Source organism: Rissa tridactyla, chromosome 2 (assembly GCF_028500815.1).
Source record: "Rissa tridactyla isolate bRisTri1 chromosome 2, bRisTri1.patW.cur.20221130, whole genome shotgun sequence".
NCBI classification, from domain to species: domain Eukaryota; kingdom Metazoa; phylum Chordata; class Aves; order Charadriiformes; family Laridae; genus Rissa; species Rissa tridactyla.
Genome location: NC_071467.1, coordinates 73,179,202 through 73,201,114, shown reverse-complemented (window position 1 = coordinate 73,201,114; position 21,913 = coordinate 73,179,202). Strand labels below are relative to the sequence as shown.

At 39.4% G+C, this 21,913-nt stretch overlaps 1 protein-coding gene across 14 annotated transcripts in view; it reads left to right on the top strand.

Annotated features, from left to right (window-relative positions):
• The window catches only part of FHOD3 (formin homology 2 domain containing 3), a 403,988-nt gene that overhangs the window by 31,649 nt on the left and 350,426 nt on the right, over positions 1-21,913 (top strand). For all 14 annotated transcript variants that reach the window (XM_054190223.1, XM_054190222.1, XM_054190220.1 and 11 more), the window contains exon 2: positions 4,191-4,297. In XM_054190223.1, the coding sequence (XP_054046198.1) occupies positions 4,191-4,297 (107 nt within the window). The remainder of the gene's footprint in view (positions 1-4,190; positions 4,298-21,913) is intronic.

The following is a 21,913-nucleotide window of genomic DNA, read 5'->3' as shown; positions in this document are numbered from 1 at the left end:
GGTTTCAGTGTGAAACTGAAGATGATAAATAGCACTTGGGTTAGATTTTTAGCAAGGAAGATGCATAAGACAGTCTTATTCTTCTTGCTTCCTTCATGTAAACCCAGTGGAAGGATGGCTGCTGATCGCTCTGACCATCTGCATCTGGGGATTCTGGATAAAGCACGTGTTTTAATGACTGTTGCATGTAACCACTTTTGTTCCTTCACTCCTGTGAAAGACTCTACTTCTAGATAGACCCACTCCTTATAAAGATAAGAGACTTGGGGAGTATCCGTAGGTATTCAAAAATATGCTCTGGATATTTTCTCAAGAAACTGTTAATTTGAGAAGATGAGAATGTAATTGAAATGCATGTATAGTTTTTATAGCTTTATAGATGCGAATATGGTTTGATATTTAAGCTCAAATAAAAAAACTTGAAATCTTGGAGAAGACTTCTGAAAATGGAGTAATTTTGTGTTTCACTAGGAGAAGTAGCATTACACTTGTCCCATTTGATGGTGTGTCTCCCTGTTGATGTTTCCTTGATACCTGTCATATTCTTTTAGTGTGACTGTAGAAAAGTATGGAAAATTGCTGTAAAGCCTACAGGATGAGTTACATTTAAATGTGTCAACATTTTGACTCTCCTGAGCAATACAATAAAGTGTGATACAAAAAATGATTAATGATTTGAAGGGTTGGGTGAGAGAGATTTAGGAAAAAAATGGGTTTTTAAGCTTCTGAAAAGATCTTAGAGAATTTGACCTTATGGCAATAGTATAAACTGGTTATGCAGTTTAGTAACAAAATGGTGATCTGAATTAGTAGGGAATACTGAAAACTTAAACAGAATTGTGAAGAACAAAGTGAAATAAATGGAATTAATTTTGAAAACATTGAATAGCAATCTTATTCATTATTATGGAAACAGCTCAGTTAAATGTTCTTTGAAAGACTGTCTTTGCTCATTCTGCCTTTTGATTGTCCTAAGAGAAGATGGGTGTTAATAAAGATTTTAATGTGAATTATGATCAATGGGAAGAGCATGTCGTGAATGAACTAGATGGTGCCATTTGCGTGGGTCTCCAGAGACGGGAGAATTGATGCGTAGCAGATAAACATGGGATTAACATTGAACAGAGGGGCGAGACCAACATTATGAACTGCTGCTAATAAGCACTAATGAGTGAACATCAGCCATCCTTTGTGTTGAAAAAGACAGGCAATTTATTAATTAAAAATAATTCATAAGGTGGCTTCTCTTGCTGTATTCTGCCTGTAAAATGTGTGCAAGTGAAGCCTGGAGGCAAAGTAGCAAAGTGGTCCTATATAAGGATGATTTTAGAGTCTGTTGCTTTAATATTTACACTCCTTGCAAAAGTGTTGTTTAGCTCCCTTCCATCTCTGTGTGTACACATTCAAGAGATGAAGAAATCTTTTTGGCAAGACTTAGTTTTAAGTAATGGAAATAAAAGATACTGCCATTTCTCCCGTTACTGTAACACTCCTCTTAATGGATAGAACATACAGTGTACAGTGCTTTAAAGCCTGAATGAATGCTATGTTCAGCTGAAACTATGGAGATGATATGAAAATAGGTAGAATGTACGTATTCTTCTCTATTTTGTACGTGAAGTACTTCCTGTTCCCATTGCGCTTTTTATACACTGAAGTCATAAGATATTAGTAAAGCACAGTTCCTTTTCCCTAATTATGCAGTATAATTGGAAATTGTGGGCAAATCTCCTAATCTCCATAGTGACAGCAGAACATTTATCCAATTAGTAGTTTGCCTTTTGGCATTACTTTGAATAAATTAGCATTTCATTAGATACCCTGGACTACTGGGAAAAAGTTTCCTAGAGTAGTATTTAGTTTTTCTTTTCTAAAGAGTGTATTTTGAATTAGCATAGGTTAATAATATCCTTTGTAACTGGAAAGATACAGAATAGTAATACTGTTGTTATTCTTAATATCAGAGGGCAGTGCTTGGAAGTTCTTTGCTTTCTTTAATCCCCAGGAGTCAGAGTAAAAACCTATGTCGCTTTATTTGATGACTTATTCTTTCCCCAGGGGAAAAAAAGGAAAGAAAAAAATGGAACAGGTTTGGAATACAACTTGCCCTCCTCCCTCTACCCTTTCCCTTTCTCCAGAGGATGAACTTTTCTTTCAGATTACAAACAGTGCAAAGCATAGTGGTGTGGACTAACCCAAAAGTCATTCTCTGTCACTTGCTAGTTATAAATGAGCTCTTCTGCAGTATTTGCAGTGCAGCTAATCCAGAATAATCAGAGTAATTGTATTCTTTTCTTGCTTATATAAATCAGTGATAGGAAACTGGGTGACTAAGTTTTGGTATTGACTGCCAGATAAGAAATGTGGCTGCTTATTGTGCTTTCCTGAACAGCTATTGGGAGCCCATAACTTTGATGGGAAATTACATCTTTGATGAATTACCAGTTTTATTCTCATTGATTTTTCTTTCCTAGTGTTAAAAAGTGCAGAAAGAAGAATCCGTGGATGTGATAAAAGGTTGTAATTTCCTTTCCTTGAGTCACTGGCTATTTCAGACCGTTGCTTGCTCCTTCAAAGAGTTATTGGCTGCCACTGGTGGCAGAAGATTGTTATGAAGTGTGGTGTTAAATAGTTTTCTCTTCCCAAACTGGCCTTTGCAGCAGGAGTGTGCATTTACACCACCATTGTCATGATCGCCTTTTGGTAGATAGAGGCCTGCAAAGGAGCTGCCAGTTAGTTTTGCCAAATCCAGAGGAAAGAAACATCTTCCGTTTGTCAGGCCAGTCTGAGACTGGCTATCAGACTTGATTTTATACGTAGTAGTGCAACACATCTGGGGCTTACAGTACTTGTGAACTTGGAACCAGTTACAAAAGGACCCCCAGTGAGGTCTTGACACATGAAGATCCACAACAGCCTGTCCGGCTGGGCTCAGTGATGGCAGTTTCTCTGCTTCTGAGCTGGGTTCTCCAGGGTATCCAAGGTGTATAGTCACTTACTCCCTAGTGGTGAGGTAGAAGAACCCTGTACTTTCACCTGCCCTTTGGTAAATGTTTTCTTGTTTCCTTGCCCTGGGAAGGCTTTTTTCCTCGTTCCTTGTGATTTGACACTGGATTATCTCACGGTGAGAGAGGAGCTAACGTTATTTCCTAGCTCTTTCCTTGGGTTTCTGCAGTTATCCTTCTCAGTCCAGTAATTGTTTTGTATTCCTGTGTGATGAGTTGACCAGAGTTTTGGGGTGGCTCTTCCTAGACCACCTCCTGTGAAGAGCTCCCTGTAAAAAGCAAAAACAAATAAACAAAAAAACCCCAAAAAAGCCAAACAAACAAAAAAACCCCCAAACAAAACCAAACCCCCCAAAAACCCAGAAAACTCTTTTTCTGTTCTAACTTTGATCAAATCTAGCTTTCTTTCAACAACAGCTGGAATAATTAATGGAAAACTTGAAGATGAGGGAAGACAGGATGGAAATAAAGAGGGTTTATTAATTCCCCTCTCCCTCTTCAGCATCATAGCAGGCAGGTTCCTGCTTTCAGGTCTGGTCCTTGGTTACCTCAGTACCTTTGTAAGAAGTTAGCACATGTGTCCAGTCCTTCCCCCACTGCCTAGGAAGGTCTTCCGTGCAACCCCTGTGGCAGGTTTAGAGCCTGTCCCTAAAATGAGAATGCCAGAAAATCTGGGTCTTGGTTGGCTGCACTCCCCCTTGCTGCAGGACCCTGACTCTTGGCTGCCACACCTTACACTGTCCCTTGGCTCTATCCTTCCTCACAAGTGACATTCAGTAGCTCACGAAACAGCTGCTTCTTCCTTCCACTTCCATCCAGAGGCCCAGAAACTCTACTTCAATGTACTGTAAGAACACAGAACAGTCATTCATATCCTAGGTATGTGTTAAAATTAACTTCCCTTTCCTTATAGGATTCTAAAGGCACTGTGATAAAACCCTCTAATCACTTCTATATATTCAAATAAATAAATTTCTCTGTGTGTTAGTTGTGTTGATGTTGTCACCAAGCATGGTCTAGTGAATATGGACTTGCGTAAATTGCCAAACAGCACCTATTTTCTTATCCACTTCCTACATACGGTTTGTTTTAGGGAGATCTTGTCTGGGACCTGGAAAATGGGAAGGTGATGTTAGAGAGAATGACTGCTGTAATCTAATGATCTGATTATTTTTTTTTCTACAGCTTGATGACTGCACCCTGCAATTGTCTCACAATGGTACCTATCTGGATCTAGAATCCACCCTAGCAGAACAAAGAGATGAATTGGAAGGCTTCCAGGAAGATGCTGGGTAAGTAAATGTTTACTAAATTTAGATAAATAAGCATATTTTTCCAGGAGCATTGAGGTTTCGGGGGTGTGTGGTTAACTTGGTATGTTCAGGTCAGCATAGGAACAGAAAAGATAAAATTCTTTCCTCTGTAAGCACATGCGTCTGTCCCTTTCCATGATTAAGAATTTTATGACTTTTCTATCCACATTCACTCTTACAGTTTCTCTAAACGAAGATGGTATACTGTAAGAAATCTGTCAAGATGGATGTCTTCGACTGGTAAATTTTTGTAGTTCTTTGGAACTTGATAAATGAGGGTGATTGGTTCTGAGAACTGTGAGATCTTTCTTATACAATAATAGTTAGTGTAAAAGGTTATATTGGGGTGGTGCCCTTGAAGTTATAAACTCAGTTTCTTTGTGCCTTGAAATCTAAGTCATCCTTTTATATTCTTGAGGAAAAGACCTCTATTGATTTCTTTTTTACTCCTGGAATTTATTCAGCCAGCCCAGAGTTTGTGTGTGTGGTGGTGGTGGTTTTTGAATATTCTCCTCTCTTGCTTTTTTTGTCTTTTTTTTTTTAATTATTGCTGGCACACATGGATTACTATGACACAGCTTTCCATAAGCCATCTCTGATGAGAACTGAAAGTGAAAACAAAAGTTAGCATCAATGCATGTCTGTGTGAATGCATATATAAAATTTGCTTTTTAGAATATTTTTTTTTCTGGGCCCTTTAGGTGATTGTCTTGTTTTAGATATAAAATGAACAGACAGTCTAGAGCTATTTTTGCCTTGCTAGTTGCTATATTGGACTGGATAGTTGTAATTAATTTTATGGGTGCGTTTTGGCATGGACTTCATGCATGTGAGTAATGTAGCTGTGCCAGAAGGAAATTAACTGCATTCTGAATTGGTCAGGGCTTGTTAACACTAAGAGATGCAGACCTTTTGCTTATACTGGTTTCTCTACTTCTTGTGATATAGCTGTCTTTGATGAATACTTCTTACAGTTTTAAACTGTGCCTCTGGAGATTATTTTATGGGTAGAGAATTTTAAATAATGTGTTATAGATATTCACATGTGTGCATTTATGTGTATCTTCATATATACCAGTTTTGGTCATGTTTTTATAACTATTGGAAGGTAAAGAAACTCTTCTATTAGAAATCAAATTAGTTAGAAGATGTTCTTCAATACACAGAGCAGTCAATACAGCTGGACTGAGCCCCCCTTCCTATGCAATAGGTGTGTTGAGTATAGAAGTTGATCTAGTCTTCGATTTTATGCAGAGGTGATCAAAATTGTGGCAAAGAACTGCAAGTTCTTATTTCCAGCTAACTTTATAATTAGTTGAAAGCAAGTAAAATGCAGGAAAACCTTTTTATTTTGATAGTTTTTTGTAGTAGTATGCATGAGTTGTTAGTTCACACTTTTTTTTTTGTTTTCCATTGATGTCTCAGATAATTCTAGTAATTTTAATTTAATTGCCTTTGATACCCCACAATGGCATTCCCGAGTAATTTGACAAGCTGGAGGCTGGCTGGTGCTTTTTCTGCCAGACTTTACATTTGAAATGGCAAGCTACCTTCCACCTTGTTTTAATTTGTGCTTCCTTTGGGGACATAAAATCAATGATATGAAACATTCCTGAAATGTGATTCTAATTCTACCTCTGAGGTGGTGGCTATCCTAGGAAAAATATCAAAACACGTGGAACTAACTGTGCCGCTTAGAATTGTATGTCTACTGTGTTGTTTGGAGCTCAAAAATCAGGTTATGTTTTTGTGTACTTTGCAAGTGTGTGCAGGCCTCCTCTTAATTGTGCAACCTCTTGTCAGTTGAGTAATTGCTTCTTCCAGTGGCTTGTCCTGCCAGGTAATGTGAGGTCTGCTGGGAGGTCCTTCATTCCTCTGCAAAGATGGATAGGGAGGTATGAAACTGGGTGTATTAAGGTGCATCACAGAAGCTTGGACTCCAAATTGTTATGGTAATTATCTTCTGAAATGAAGGAGAACAACTTTTGTGTCTTCTGTTGTCCTGTATGTAGCCCTCACCTTCACTGGTCTTTGCCACACTCTCTGAAGTCGTCCTTCTGGGAATTGTGGGTCAATAGGAAGTGCCATGTTTTCGTGTTTCAGTTGCCTGCCTTAGGTGCAACACCAGGGCCAGCTCTTAGGTGCTGCTATTGGAGCTGTTGTGACCCATCTTTCTTTGATGTCTTCCCACCACGGTCCCCCTGCAGACCCTGCTTTCTTACCTGTATGATAAATTACGTGGGTGGTGCTAATTGCAAAAGGCTGAAGTGGTGAGGATGGAGGGAAGGAAGAATGAGGGGTGTGTTGGGGAGTAAATCAGTGAGTGAACCACAGATGGGCACAAAAAGACATGTGCCCTGCTGCAGAGGGAAGAGGGGATAATTGTCTGAGGGGATGTTCCCCTCGGCAACTCTTCTGAGGTGCCTGTAGGTACAAGCATTATACTTCCCTTGGATAATCCTAGTTTGTGCTTAACCTGAAGTGCTGCCTAAGGACAATGGGGGCTGTGCTTTAACTTGATTGTTGTGAGGTTTTGGTTCCATCTCCCCTACACACATATATCCAATAACCTGTAGGCTGGAGCCCTGAAATCATAGCATTTTGCTCTGCTGTGGTGGGATGCAGCTCAGTCAAGTACAAAACCTTGCATTTAGCAGTAATTGGCTAAAGGGCAAGCAGGTACTGGTCAGGCAGAAAATGAAGAAAGGGGAACACCTGACTGGTCAGCAGCTCGACAGCAGAGGATCTGGCATTTTTGGGAACAGCAAGCTAAAAGCAAGTCAGTGATTATGGTGATGTGAAAAGGGGGCATCCTAGGGTATAAAGCAGGAATTTAGCCAGTGAAATGCAATGAACTTGGTATCTTCAGTACTAGTGAGGCTTCTGCTGGATTTCTGCATCCCATTTTTGCCTACATTTCATGAGAGAATAGGGTGATGATAAGAGCAACCAGAACTTCAGGCATCTGTGAGATGGCTTCCTTGTGTGGTTGGTGACATCGTCACTTCAGAGTAAATGCAACTTGTGTGATGTTATCCAGAAAAAAAGAATGTTCTAGACATGGGGTAGCAAATGCAATCAGGCATGTCTCCTTCCATTCCAGGTTTCTAGCAAGCTAAACGCTAGTTTTGGGCCTTGCAGCTCTGATCTGTTGCCCCTGCAGAGACCAAGGCGCAAAGCTGGAGCGCTTCTGAGCTGGAGCTGCTGGCTGCGGACAGTGGGGGCTTAGCAGCCCGCTGTCTGGGAGGGACTGGCCGCAGAAACCACTTAGTTCTCTCTCTTTCTCTCTGGGTCATTTCAAGGTCCTGCTCTTAATCTTCAAAGCTCTTAATTTTCTGAGATTAGGCTACCTCAGGACCTGCCTCTCTGCCGTGCCCAGGCTGCTGTGCTTATCGGGGTCACTGGAGCTTGCTGAACTCTGAATGAAGGATTTAGTGGCTGGATATTCATGGCATTTTTAAAACTTTAGATCCTAAACTGTGGAAATTCCTATTAAGAGTGACCAGAATGTCCTGCAATCTGGCTGTTTTCAGCATCTTTTTGCCAAATGTTCCTGTTTGCCCAGGCAAAACTATGAAGATGTTTTTTTTTTTTCCTAAACACACTGCTGAAAGGAGACTTATAAATAAATAAACCATGCAGGAAACACAATCTTAGAAATTTTTATTTAACCATGGAACACAGAAGCTTCCTCAGCACAGTACGATCAATGGAGATTCCCTTGGGGAATACGTTTTTCAAGATTTCTGTTCAGCAGATAGATTGTTTTAAAGTACTTCTGTCAAATCACTTCAGCACTGATGTTTTTGCATTCCTTCTAAACACTGTCTCCCGAGCCATTTTTGCTGGGTGAGTCCCGTTTAAGTTGGATGCCAGATGTTTTCCCTATTGATGCTGCTGTTCCTTCTGGGTTTGGTTCAGAATCTGTTGAGGGCAATGGAGCCTGGCAGGGGTCTTTAATATTCTTTTCCTGCTTATGTACTGTATTTTTTTTGCTGGCTGAGACTTTGTGACTAGCACAATTATGAGAATGAAAACTTTTCATAACATTTTTTTTTTACATGAGAAAGTTGGGGATGCATTTGAAGGTTAACTTGTTTTTTGTCTAATAAAAATGATGTGGCTCCTTTCTTGAAGCAGTACTGCAAACTGGCAGATCCTATGCTGATTTCATATTAGTTTGGACAAAGTGTATTTGTATTAGCTGACTGTTGGAAGATGCTCTCAACTTACGACAGCTTTCTGTCCATGTTTTGTCTTGATGTTGTTTCCATAATTTTTCTCAGTTCAAACAGTAAGAAAAATAAGGGAGGTGCCTGTGGGAGATTGTCATGGTGTTGCTGCAAACAGTAGAGGCTGTGATTGCTCATTGCAGTGATTTACTTGTGTTTAGATAAATGTATTAGTTCATCTGAGTATTTTGATTTCTGTGATATTTAGTTATTACTCTGACCAAATGCGGAATCTGAAAATTGTAATGGATGGTCATAATAAAAACATGCAACAAAGCAAAAAAAAAAAAAAAACCCAAAACAAACAACCCAACAACCAAACCCCAAAAACCCGAACAAAGCCCAAACAAACAAAAAACACCAATCAAGATAAGCTTCTTTCTATCAAGAAGACTGAACCAGTTTAGGAAGCCATTGCACACTTAGAACACGTTGGGTGTTGGAAGTCTTTCTTGTGTTTTGCTTAAGGTGCTCTTTATATGTCGCGTATCGTCATCTGTACTTATCCAGGTGCAAGGACCAGAAAGGCTCAGAACTGTAGAGGAACATGGTGTTGCATGGGGCTGGGCCTCAGAGTGGCTCAAATGATGATGCTGTTGATCTCAGCTCTCTTAGACATTGAATAGCCTGGTGTGATCAAGGATTTCCCTAAGTGGAACCCTCATGTTGTCTCTCATGCTCTTCACTTAGAGCTGAGAGATTGTGGTAAATTTTGGAAGGTGTAAGACTTTCTACAGGGCAGCAGTCTTCCAGTCCATAATGTATCAGAGTCAGATGTTGAACCACGTTTTGAAGAGAATGATTAGCTAAAACTTTACTGTTGCAAGACAAATGTCCATATAGATTAAGTTTTCACATTCCTAATGAAATAAATTGTTTTTCTGGATGGCTAAATGGTACTTTTTTCATTCTGCTCTCCCCCCCCCCCCCCCCCCAAAAAAAAATAAAAATGAGGATAATAGCTATTACTACCTATGTTTTAAAAACTTTATGCAGCTTTTTAACTTCTTAATTTTTAATCCCAATAAAGTGTCTTTTGTTTCTAAAAGAAAAAAAAATAATTAGAATGTTGAAATTAATCTTTAGGTGGAACTGTAAAAATTCATTTTCATAGTTAACTTGCGATATTCCTTGACAGCAAAATGAAAGTAAATAACAGGTCCCATACACTTTTCCTTCCTCAGAACAATAGGCAAGGCCTCTCTGGAGTATTCATGCTTCCAAAGCCTGTAATCAAGAATAATTAAGCAAATGTGCATGTATTTCATAGACCCTGACAAAAGAGATGTGATTTTGACAGATGTGCCCTTGATGTAGGATGGAGGCAATTAATACTTTAACATTCCATCACACAAATTATTGACCAGTTGTGATGGATCTTCTTGACAAGATGGGGGTACAGTTAATGCACATTACAACTTCATTCCTGTCACAACAGAGAACCTGCCGCAAGTGGCTTAGAAAACAAGTTATGAGGGACTACGTAATCTTACTTTCAGTGGTGTGCTGATATGTCCTTCAAAGGGAAACAGAGCTGGGTCTTCTCTTCTCCCAGCACTCTGAGTCTTCTGAGCTGTGCCATGCTCCTTCTAGCTGAGAAGGAGCCAAAATCCATTGTGGCACCTTTCCTAGTTTGGAAGAGGAGTCAGGTCACTGCTTCATGAGCTCTTCCCCCTCTGTGCAGTTTTGATTTTGGGAGAGCAGGAGCCTTGGATTGTCAGACCTGACCTGGGCAGGTCATGGGCAACTCTTGGAGTTGATGCTTGTGAAATGCCGAAGGACTCAGTCATCTTTCTCCCTGAGCCTGGGAGTATCGTCAAAAAGCTCATGCAGGCTTTTGGTGTGTGGGCCAGCATCTCAAATACCAAGCACTAAAATGTTCTGTGGCCTGGTTTTGTCCTGTGGGGTTTTTTTGGTGGTTGGTGTTTTTTTTTTTTTGTGAGGGTGTTTCTCTATTTTTTTTGTGGTTTGTTTTTTTTTTTTTAAAGAATGAGCTTGACTCATGATTTTGTAGCCTGTGGTTATCAATACTGAAACAGCTGTGTCGTCTTCTCTCCCACTTTGCCCCAGAGTTTACTCTACTGCTCTCTGTTGTTGAGGGAAAAAACTACACCTGTACCAAGGTATCTGTGGAAACATTTGAAGATTTGCTATTTTTGATTTTTAATGGTTACCACTGGCAAATGAATGCAATAAGAGTGCTTTTCTTCCAAAATGATTTCCATTGCAAAATATATTGCAAAAATACTGTCGTGCTTAGCTCTCTCCCAGCCTATTACATACCAAATCCAGTGCCAAACCAAAAAGCGTGTGAATAATTCTTACAGTTTTTCCTAGGACAACTGTTTTTTTTAAGATAGTCTAATTTGGCATTCAGGTTTACATGTGAAAATAGCTGAGGAGCCCAATATTTTAGGGTGGAAACTTAAATAAAAACAGCTTATAGAAACAGCTGATGCCAGATGTTTTATTTAAAAAAAACATTTAATTTTATTAACACTGAAGCTCCTTAATAGCTGTGTTTGCACTCTGCCCTCCTCATTGATGATGAGGTTATAAGCTAAGCGAGCAGCTCTCACGGCTTGGAAATGTGTTTCTCTTCAATTTGCGGGGAGGAAATCCCTTCCTCTCTCCATAAACAGATCATCTGCAGGGCTTCAGGTAGGGCTGCCAGAAAGCGCTGTAGGGCTGCTCAGAACTCAACTTTTGTTGTGAGTAAAACCATCAATTTTTTTGAGGATCTAAACCTCAAACACCACCACCACCGGGTGCACCCACCCGTCTGCCTGTGCAGCTTGCAAATGGATCTAGAATTGCAGCATAATTGCCCGGCAACTGAGTGAGTTTGTGCTGGGTAATTAGTACAAGCTGTGAACTTGCTACACTTCCTATTCCACAGCAACTATTCATGTGTGTGCTCCTACCCTGGGGTAAATGCAAAGTAGAGTTGTATAGGCAAGCTCACACTTGAGAATCCTATGAGAATTCATCTATGAGCTTGGTGTGTGGTGTGTGTTTGTTTTGCCACCGACTAAACTAAGGTAATAATCTGCTTCTGATAAAAATAAGTGTCTCCAATTTAACCTCCAGTGGTAAACTAACAGTTTAAACTCCTGTGTATCTGTGAGTAGTCCAGGATCTCCAGTAATGAAGCCATGATAACAAGTGACCTGCCAAGGTTAAGGCCACAGCAGTACAGCAAAATATTAAAGTATTTAATGTTTACCACTCAGTAATTGTTCTCGCTAGCAAAAGGATTGATAGCCCAGCAATAAATGCAAAGCCTATTTCTTAAATGCAATTAATATGGAGAATTAAGCGCCCTGAGGGCAAAGTGTTATATTTAAGAACTTGTATGTCAAGTAACAAAGGAGCCCTTGCCAAATATGCTGCTGATGGAAAACTTCCAAAAAGCAGAGACCCAAAGAAGCATATTGATCAATGCAAAGTGGAATTGGTATATTTATACCTGCATATATGTCCTACTGCAAAGTAGGACAGTTTTAATATAGTTCTTGCTGAGACTGACTTAACTGATCACATCCTGAGAAAGAGTGTCATTGGCTGATTAAGGCAGCAGGACATCTCTTTGAAATGTGTTTTGTGTCGCTTTGGGAAATCTCTTCTTTGGGTTATCTTTTTAGTACTATCAATTACATTGGGAAATCATAAATGGTAGGATTTTTTTTTCCCCTCAAGGTATTAGAGAATGATTTCTAGTAGAAGAGAAAAGTTTATGAAAAATTAGTAAAGCTACTTTTTCCAAACTATTTAAGTCAGGTTTTTTGTTATTTTAATTATGAAAAAATTAGAGGTCTTTTTGATACTATTAGTAAGAGTTAGGATCTTTGTGAGAAAGAAGTGATTGTGCAAGTGCCCTCTGCTTCTGCTCTGTGACTGTGGAATTTTTCTAATGAAGTTGGTCTGGCACTTTGTTCTCCTGCAACCAAAACTGTGGGTCCCAAGATATGACTGGGAGCACCTGAGGAACCCTTTGCCTGAAGAGGTGGAAGCATTGAGTGACCCAGCTGGGGGGACATTCATTTATTTTACTTTCCTCCTTGCCCCTTTGCCCTGTAGGTTCTCAGTACTGAGTTGGTTTTTTTTATTATTATTTTCAAGGCATTTGTTGATCCAAATACAATGAGGTTTTAAATGAAAATTCAAATGTAACATGAACTTTGAAGTGCAGGTGATGGCAAAACCACGTGACCAGAATGTACCCAGTGTAAAGATGCTTGGGAGGAATGTGCAGGCAGAATTTGAGAGCTACTGGCAGCGGTGGGAAATATATATAACCGAAGAATTGGAAAATATTGGTCAAGTGATGTGTCATCTCTTCAGAAGAATGTGATGCAAGGTTGACAAGAAGTGAGGAAACAAGCCTTCTGTTTTTTGTGTTTTACCTAGAACGCTGGGTAAAACATTTTAATTATTCTTGTTAGAATACCACTTCTAATGCAAACCTCTTCACCGTTTGCCAACTCAAAGTTTATGTTTTCTTAATGCAAAAATATAAGGTGGAGATTTAACTGATCATGCCATCAGTGTTTCACAAAATGACAGGATAAACTTCCTGCTGAAAACGATTATATATGAGTTGAACTTTTGGGGCAGGAAGGGATACAGCTTTGTTCATGAATAAGGACAGCTCTTGAAAAATGGTTACTTGCTGACTGCAAAGGCAGCAGTCAGCCCTCAAATATTTTAGGGGCTGTTAGAAGGTTATTGTTTTAATGTGTGGAAATTGAGCCATTAAGAACTGAGAAATAACCAGCATGATGATTCAGAAAGTAGGGGAAGGGGGCTGGGAAGGGGCTTCTCATTTTCCAGCTTCTGAGGATTGCTTGCACAGAAACTGCCAAAAAGGACAAATGTAACAAATGTTCCCCCATTTTAACTTGCTGCATTTCAGTGTGCGAAAGTGATTCATTGTCTTTTGGCAAAAATCATTGCCTTGTGGTGAGGTACGCAGGAGACTCCACCCAGACCTTTACTGACATATACTCAGAATACATTAGTAATAAAAAATTAGGCACTATTAATGTGGCTTATAACGCATACTTGGTGAATCCCTTGAATGTTTCACTTGACCCTTTTGAGTTTCTCATTTTCTTCCCCCTTTTCCTTCCATTCTAGTTCATTTTTGCTTAAAAAGGCAGGAAAAAAAAAAAAGGATGAAAACTCTGGCTACTAAATCATAGAATGTTGCACTTGGCAAGAGAAGGCGGATGTAAAAAAGCAGCACCTCATAGTGAGTCTGCGTGTAGTCCTTATTTGCGCAGTTACACGGGCAAGGATTTGTCAGCCAGGGTGCTCTTCCTTTTCTTGGCATTCACATGTAACTTTTTGCATGGTCTACAGGTTGTTAGTAGGGAATTGAGGCAGTTAATTGTTAAATTCGTGTTGGCAAACACAGAACATAATATTGGAATAATCCGCAGGGGAGAAAACATGTACAAGTCCCAGCATACCTTGTTCCTTTGCATACTGTTGCTTACACTAATAATTGGCAAGATTTTGCCTGCCCAGTTTTTGTTTAGGGAATATGCCATTGGGATTATTTCTACCTGGATTAGTCAAGTTTTAATTATTTTTATTTTTATTTTTTTAATGAAGAGCAAACAGACATCTGAATAGTCTCCGTATGTTTACTTATTTTTATCCATTCTTGTCAAATGTTTGTTACTTTAGTAAATGTGTTATGGTCCAGGAATGCTCTGAATCAAACCACTATGTTAAATGATTAGATGACTTGCAAGCGTATTGCAAGAACAGGATGTGGACACATTCTGATTTCACACTAAGTTTTTAGATGAAAAAAGAATGAGGTAAGAAAGGAAAGTCCACTGACTTTGTTTGAAGATGAGTGTGTGTTTGCCTCTAGCTGCATGTCATTTACCAGAAAGGGTTCTAGCACTGTCATCCATTTGAAGTGTATTGGAGGTGAATCTTAGCATTTAAAAGACACTTTTAAAAAAAAAAATTTCCTGAGCTCCTTTGTTTCCGTTATTTAATGAGAATAACATGAGCTTGAAATGACAGTTCGATTGTTGGATGTTGATCTGTGAAGAACTTCAAAAAGGTTATTTGTTTGGATAAGATTTTCAGATGACTTTCAGAGAGATTCTTAATTCCTCTCTCCATGCACACGTGTGCTCTCTCTCTCTCTCCAAAGACTTGGCTTTTATACAATGTTTTTTTAAGTGTCAGGATTTTTTTTGCATCTCTTGAATCTGCAGTTGAATGGAGAAGTATATCTCCGTATTGAAACTGCAGTCAAACCGTATCTTAACAGCTTTGAAATCAAAGCCTAGGATTTATGCTGTCTGATTAATAGCAGGTTAAGAAACACTTCCCTTATTGTGTGTGTGCTGGCTTGCAGATCTTTTTCACAGAAAACCTGATAGACTCGAGTGCTTGAATGCTGGCAAAAATTTCATCCCTTGTGCACTCAACAAGGAATAGTTTGTTTTCCACTGCTGATGTGGAGTACCTTGAACTGTGAAGCAACTGACACTGAGGCAATACCCCATTGCAGAAGCATTCTGCATCCTCTGAAAAAGGTGTGTGGAAGTGAAGATGGAAAGAGGTGCTGAAATGAGAATGTGAAAGCCAGTTGCCAAAATAATGTATTTTAGGATGGGTCTGTTGCCATGCATTTGCTTCTGGTGGCATGCTGTGGTCCAGGCTTCTGTCGTGGGAGTCAGTGGCTCCTTCTTGAGTTTAGGGATTATTGTTGGATGCTGTTCTCATTAAGCTACTCCTCTTGAAAAACTAGGATTGGAGAAGGTTGGTGGTCCACCAAGGAGCCTGAGTGCTATGAGAAACTGTAACAAAATGTGAAGCATGTGTTACCCATGTGTGTTTTGAAAGCTTTCCACGAAGAGCAGCATCTGTGTTAGATAGGTTTTCATAACAGTTAGGTTGTTACATCAGGCAGAAGTAGATGTGGAATTATTATAGGATAAGTTGTCAAGTTAGGCTGGCTTATAAATGCTGGCCAAGTCTGAAAACATTCAGTGTTTACTGAGTCGAGGTTAGTTTTCATCCAGGCTATGCCCTCTTTGGGATAAGCAGGCAGCAGCCCATGGTATTAGTTTAGCTTGGTTCAGTAAGCCATCGTGTTTGCTTTGCTGGTGATTGTGAAGGATGATGAAAATATCATCAGATTATTTCAAGAGATGCCTGGCTGATCGGATACTGCCTGGTTCAGAGTTGGCCATGCTGTGAGCAATTTACTGGTATTGAACCTAATAACAGTGTGGAAGACTGATTATGGCAGAGGGGTGTTGAAGGCTGGGGGGTGAGAAAACCTGTGTGATAATAATTGAAACTAGCAAAAATGCAAGGTGCCCATAGCGTTTGCGCGATTTGATTTTACCTTTATTTTCCTGAAATTGGTTAAACTGAAGAGGGTAAGACTTTATTGAACGTGTAGGTTTTTATGCTGTGTTTCACCAGTCACACGCAGGCTACAAGCATGAGCTGATTGCTCTTTGCTGTGCTTCTCCGAAGCAGAATGAGGAAGAGTGGATGTGAGGAGGGAGGATGTAAGCTCTGTTGTTCAGTGCAGCGGAGCAATGGGAATAAATTTCTGTCCCTCCAAACTTAAAATCCCTTTGCTGCTGTTGTCAGTTTAAATTGAAACTTTGAGAATTTGTTTTCTGTCATGCCAGAAGCTCAGCTGGGATCTGAAACCTCTTAGTTTAAAAAACCAAAGCAAAATCCCCCCAACAAGATGCATCACTCTTAAAGAAAAGTCCAGTCACCAGTGTGGTTGATTTAGTGGTTTAATCCAAATTATAGATAATAGAGATGGGAGATTTCACTTATTTGCTGTGTAGCCGCATGAATGTGTGTAGCACTTCATGGCAGATTCAGATCCAAGTTTGCTGTTACCGGGGTTAAGTTTTCTTATATTCTTTAAATATTTAAAATACGGAAGAATGTACAGACCCCAGCAAAGAGCAGAACTTAGACACTCTTCCCTGCATTGATTGAAAGGCTCCGACTTGTTCATGAACTAAAATCGTGGCTTCTAACATCGCCAGACTTTGTTTCTGTTTGCCATGACCTATTTATGATTCAGGTACCTGTGCTACAGGTTTTTAGGTTGGTTGGTTTGTTTTTTGTCTTACTGTGAGGCCAGCTATGTTGCTAGAGAGTGTTAAAACACTTGATCTGTCGCTGTGCTATAGACCTGTGGTTTTTTCCATGGTTGTAGAAAATATTGTGTAGAAAGTGAAACAGGAGGAACCTAGAAGGGTGTAGCACAACCTGTGCTTGTAGAATTAGCACCACCTATCTGATGATCTCTCTTATTGAGATATGAAGTAATCGTTAAGAACGCCTGAAAAGCAATTTTCTACTTCAGTTTTAAATGATAAAATAATGTGTTTTCAGAAGCATGAGATGGTTTTAAAAGGAACTAAACTTATTAAATTGAAATGTGTAGGCCTTTAGCAAAATATTACGAGGTCTGAATGGTTGCCTGTCCTGAAAGAAAGGTTCGTCAGGAAAGAAAAACAACATTGAAATACTAAATGTATGCTAATCAATGCATTCTCTTATCATACAAAAATGAACTTTGACAAGGAAGTGACTGTAGCCTTCCTTGCTAATAAGGACAATAAATCTTAATTGGATATTTACATAAAAATACCATTTTTGATACCAGTATAGATCGGAGGAGGAGGGATGTCTGTGCCCTAATAAGATAGGCTCCCTTAAAAATTCCTTTCAAAGTTTCCTCGAAACATTAAGAAGACGACTGTGTGCAGAGGGGTTGTTTGGTGGTTTGTGGGGTTTTTTTGTGTGGTGGTGTGATTTATTTTTTTTTAATCTTTTTTTTCCCTTCTTCCCTCAGAATTGTTAGGCTCAAACATAGTCATATATTCCAGAAGACAGGCACTCAGTGCTGTTGGCATGTGTTTATTTACATTAACTTATTAGAGAAGTTGAAAGTAGAAAACATTCTATATCTCGGTAACTCCAAAGACTAGAAGTTAATCTAGTAGCAGTAATGATTCTGATATCAACATAGGTGTTAACAGAATCTGATTTCAGCAGAATATGTGAAACTTACCTACTTTAATGCTACTAAATTGCAGCTATTAAATTAACTCTTAAATACTTCTTGGCACTTTTAATAAATACTAGCCAGTCGCACTCACTAGAACATATATTGTTTTTTAAAGAGTCATACCAAGAAAACTGCAAGCCGTAATTAAGAGTAGATTACAGGTTTTGTTATGTGCCTCGGTTTTGTTTTTAATAAATGAAGCCTGTTTGTCTGAAATCATTTTCCCCAGTGTATTTTTGAACCTTTTCTAGTTTTAATGTAAATGCTCTGCCTTCCCATAACAGCCCCTCTCCCTGAACACGGTGTCAGGTCAAACTTGCCAACAGGCATGCTTTTTAATGCTATTTGTCCAGTAGTTAATGAAGCTGTGAATTCATGGATAGATTTAAAGTTACTCCTGTTCTTACCATTTATTATTGTAAGATACGTGCCACTAAATTGGTGCATAATTGTGTCTGTAACGGTTTTCAGAAGTAATTTTCCTTTTGCAAAAACATTATTTGTGCTGCGTGATAGTGAAAAGCATTCAGCAGGGAATTGCGTGATTTTTGGTGTTTTACATGTTACTAGTCTTACTGTAATTAGCTTCTGTGTGGGAAATCTAGTATGTCTAAACCCCATTAAATACTTCTATAGTGAGTTTTCATCTTTGTAATGTCTGGGGTTTGAGTCCTATTGATTTTGGTAGACTGGAGAAGTTGGCAATGTGACCAATGGTAGAAAATAATAAAAATTTATGTTTGTGTGTGAATTTTCTGTATTATGAGGTATGAAGTTGGGACAATACTGTAGAACAGAACTTGTAGAAGACAGCATGCTCTAAATTTTGCTCTAAATTTTCAGGGCTCTTTGTAGGGAGGTGAGGTTCAGAGGGAAAGTAGCCCTGCTGCTGAAGCCGGAAGAACTACTAAAAAAAAAGATACTGTTTATATTGAGGAACATCATGCATTGGATTTTTAGGAAAGAGAGGAAAAACTGTATTAAATTATGATGAACCTGAATCTCAACAAGGCTTATAATGGTGCTGATTTCTTAGGTTCTTGTGTTCCTTTTCTCTCTCTCTTATGACTGAGCAGTACTTGCTGTCCAGTTCTTCCAGCACATCACAACAGACCTGTACATTTCAGCAAAGTCGTCATATGTTGTACTCTGTAGACTGCTGAAGCACTAAAGAATACCATGATGATAATGCCCTATATAAGTTACTTTAAGACATTAGCAATTTCTTTTAGTTGATTGATTTTTCACGAGGGAGGAATAACATGGCTGATTATGTAGGCTTCCTTTTCCTTTGCTAACTTGAGCAAAACTGATCTGGGTTATCCCTTTACAGTTACTGTTCTGAGATAAGAAAGCAAACTCTACTCATTTTTTCCATTTTGTGATTTTGTCATCTTGGAGAATTTGTGTCTGTCAGGAGTACCAGAGTTCAAAAGTCTGGTTGATTAGGACCTTGAAATTTATAATGTAAAAGAAAGGCGATTAGAAGGTTGGAATAGGTTGGTAAGCTGAACGTTGGACCTCTGATGTTAGAAGAGCTCAGTTTTGGATCTTATAGGGGGTTAAAGTGGCCCTTCAGTGGGAGTTTTGGGAACGTGTAGAAAGAGTGCTCTGTGCTTTCTGTGTAGCGCTTCTAGCTTCTGCTATATGAATAATCACTTCAGAGAAGAGGCAAAGCCATTTAAAGGAGTTGAATCCAGTTGACAGTGCTTTCCTGTCAGTGGCAAATACATTTTACCTTCTGCTACTTGAAACCTCTCCTGATTAAGTCAACAATTGATTTTTAGGAGGGGGGGAAAAAAAAGGCAAATTTGCGTTTGGAGACCAATTTAAATATAAGTCTTTGCTACATTTCGTCTCCTCATTTTTGAAGACATGATCTTCTGGTCAGGTGTTTGGTTCACAGAAAGATAACACAGCTACTTGAAATATTTGACTGTAGATTTTCTTCCGAAAAATAATGATGGCAGAGTAATAAACAGCTGTTTATTTTTGCCCCTCATGTCTACTAATTTTTAATTTGTGCATCCCTTAAAATCACTTGTGTAGATCTTCAGTGAGGACTGTATGGTGCTCAAGTACCAGCAATGTTTATAAGGACTCAACAAGGCCTGAGTCCTAACAGAAGCAGGAGATGGGCAGGTGCCATAGTCCCTGTTTTGCAGATGGGGGACGCAAAGCGTTGAGAAACTAAAGTCACATCCTCGGGGTAGCTGAGGCCTGGCTTTTGCTGTGGCCCATGGGCACCTCTGTGGTGCCTTAGCTTACTTGCTTACAACTATGCAGGTAAGCTATGGCAATGGGGAAATTGAAAATGGGTCCTTCTTTGTCGCAGGTGGAGACCTTAATCCCTGAGCCGTTCCTCGTTTGTTTCCATAGGAGAGATTTCTTCCTTTTATCTCAAGTACTAATGGGAGAGGTTTAGAAATGTTTTGTTTTATTGTCTTTCAAAGAAACACAGTGTACCCTAGTAAAAATATAAGGACTCTTGTGTAAGTGAGGGCATATATCAACAAGAGATGCTCATCTTAGTATTTTAAGTTTGATACTCTGTCGAAGATTCCTCAGGTACTTTGAAAATTAAATATTCCAGAGGAGTCCTGGCAGTCCTGTGGGAAGGGGCAGCCGTTAGCAATCTGCAGGACATGAGCGCAGGCAAAGGCTCTGTTGAACTGAATTTGCAGGAGGAGTTTAGGTGGGCAAGAGAGTCAGTCCTAAACCTGGAATTTCTCCAGGAAACTTTAAAATCCAGGCTGCAGGCAGCTCTTGTGGGGGAATAGTATGTTGCTGCTTGGCACTTCGAAAGCCCTGCAAACCAGCAGCAGCATTAAGAGAAGGTTCGTGCTTTTCCTGCTTTATCCTAATGCTGTTCGAGCAGACCCTTCAAAGAGCAATTTCATTTAAAGTTTGATTTTTTTTTTAATTTTTTTTTTTTTAATCCATAGAGAAAGGTTGCAGTTCTGAAACTGAGACCTTTATTACCAGGTACATAGTTCCACATTAACCGATTTTTTTTTTTTCAGGTGCTTAATGTGTTGGGTTTTTTTCCCCAGTATTCTTCTGGGAGTGGTATTTTTCTGAAAATATTTGTCACTGCCTCACTGACCTGCCTTCCCCTGCAAATTTTTTGGAAGATGGTATAAAGCGTATTCTTTTCTTGTTGAAACTAATGAAACACTTTTTTTTTTTTTTTCCTCAAAACAACAGTGGGCAAGAATATAGCAAAGTGGGAAGAACCTTTGTTGTTGTCTGAAAAACAACGGGTTTGTTCTGATGAAGTGGGAAATTCTGCTGGGTGTCTGTGCGAAACGGTTGGCGCTGAAATCTGTCAACAGAATCATATTGCACATAACTCAGGAAGTTTGTGCTGGTTTTTAATTTGCTTTTATTTTGTATATAGAAGTTGGTCTAAGATTCACATGATGCAAACTAAGCTGCATCTGGACGCATACTAAAAACAGTATTGCCTATTGCGTGATTTCCCACAACAAATTCACAGAATCACAGAAGGGCTGAGGTTGGAAGGGAACTCTGTAGGTCATCTGGTCCACCTACTCTGCTCAACAGGGCCGCCTAGAATTGGTTGTCCAGGAACTGCATCTTGAATTTCAGAGGAGAGAGAGAATATGCTGCTGTACAAATGGAAAAGACATTTGGCTTTTCTTACTTTCTTGTCTTCCATCAAGTGAGCAGGTTTGGGTGCAGAGGCAAGGTGCTGGCCATGTCGTGATGCCAGTTTGCAGGTAGAGTTCCTTGAAATCAAGAATGGTGCTCTTTTCCAGATTGAAAAGATGCATCTAGTACTAATTTGTCTGAAAAATAAAAGAGAAATGTAGCAGCTAATTGAGATAAAGTCATTCTATTTAAGACCAGGATAAAACTGAGACGGTGCCAGAGTGAAGGAAGACTCAGTTTTGCCTCGCATGAAAAACAGATCTATCTTTGTGCTTTCAAGGCCCATTAGGGTACATGGGCAGATTTGTGAAAGTGTAAGCAACCTCTTTTTTGACCTTGCATTTTCGTTTCATGCTTTACCATGCCTAGCTTTAAAATATTTTTGTGAAAATTAAAATGTGCAGTCATTGCCTGGTACTTCTGTAATACAGATTTCTAGAGAGTCATTGTGGTGTGTTGACCTTGGCCAGCTGCCCACCCAGCCGCTCTCTCACTCCCTGTCCTCAACAGCAGGGAGGGAAAATAAGATGAAAAAACCCATTAATTGAGATAAAGATGGGGACATCACTTACTGATTACTGTCATAAGGCTTGACTTGCAGAA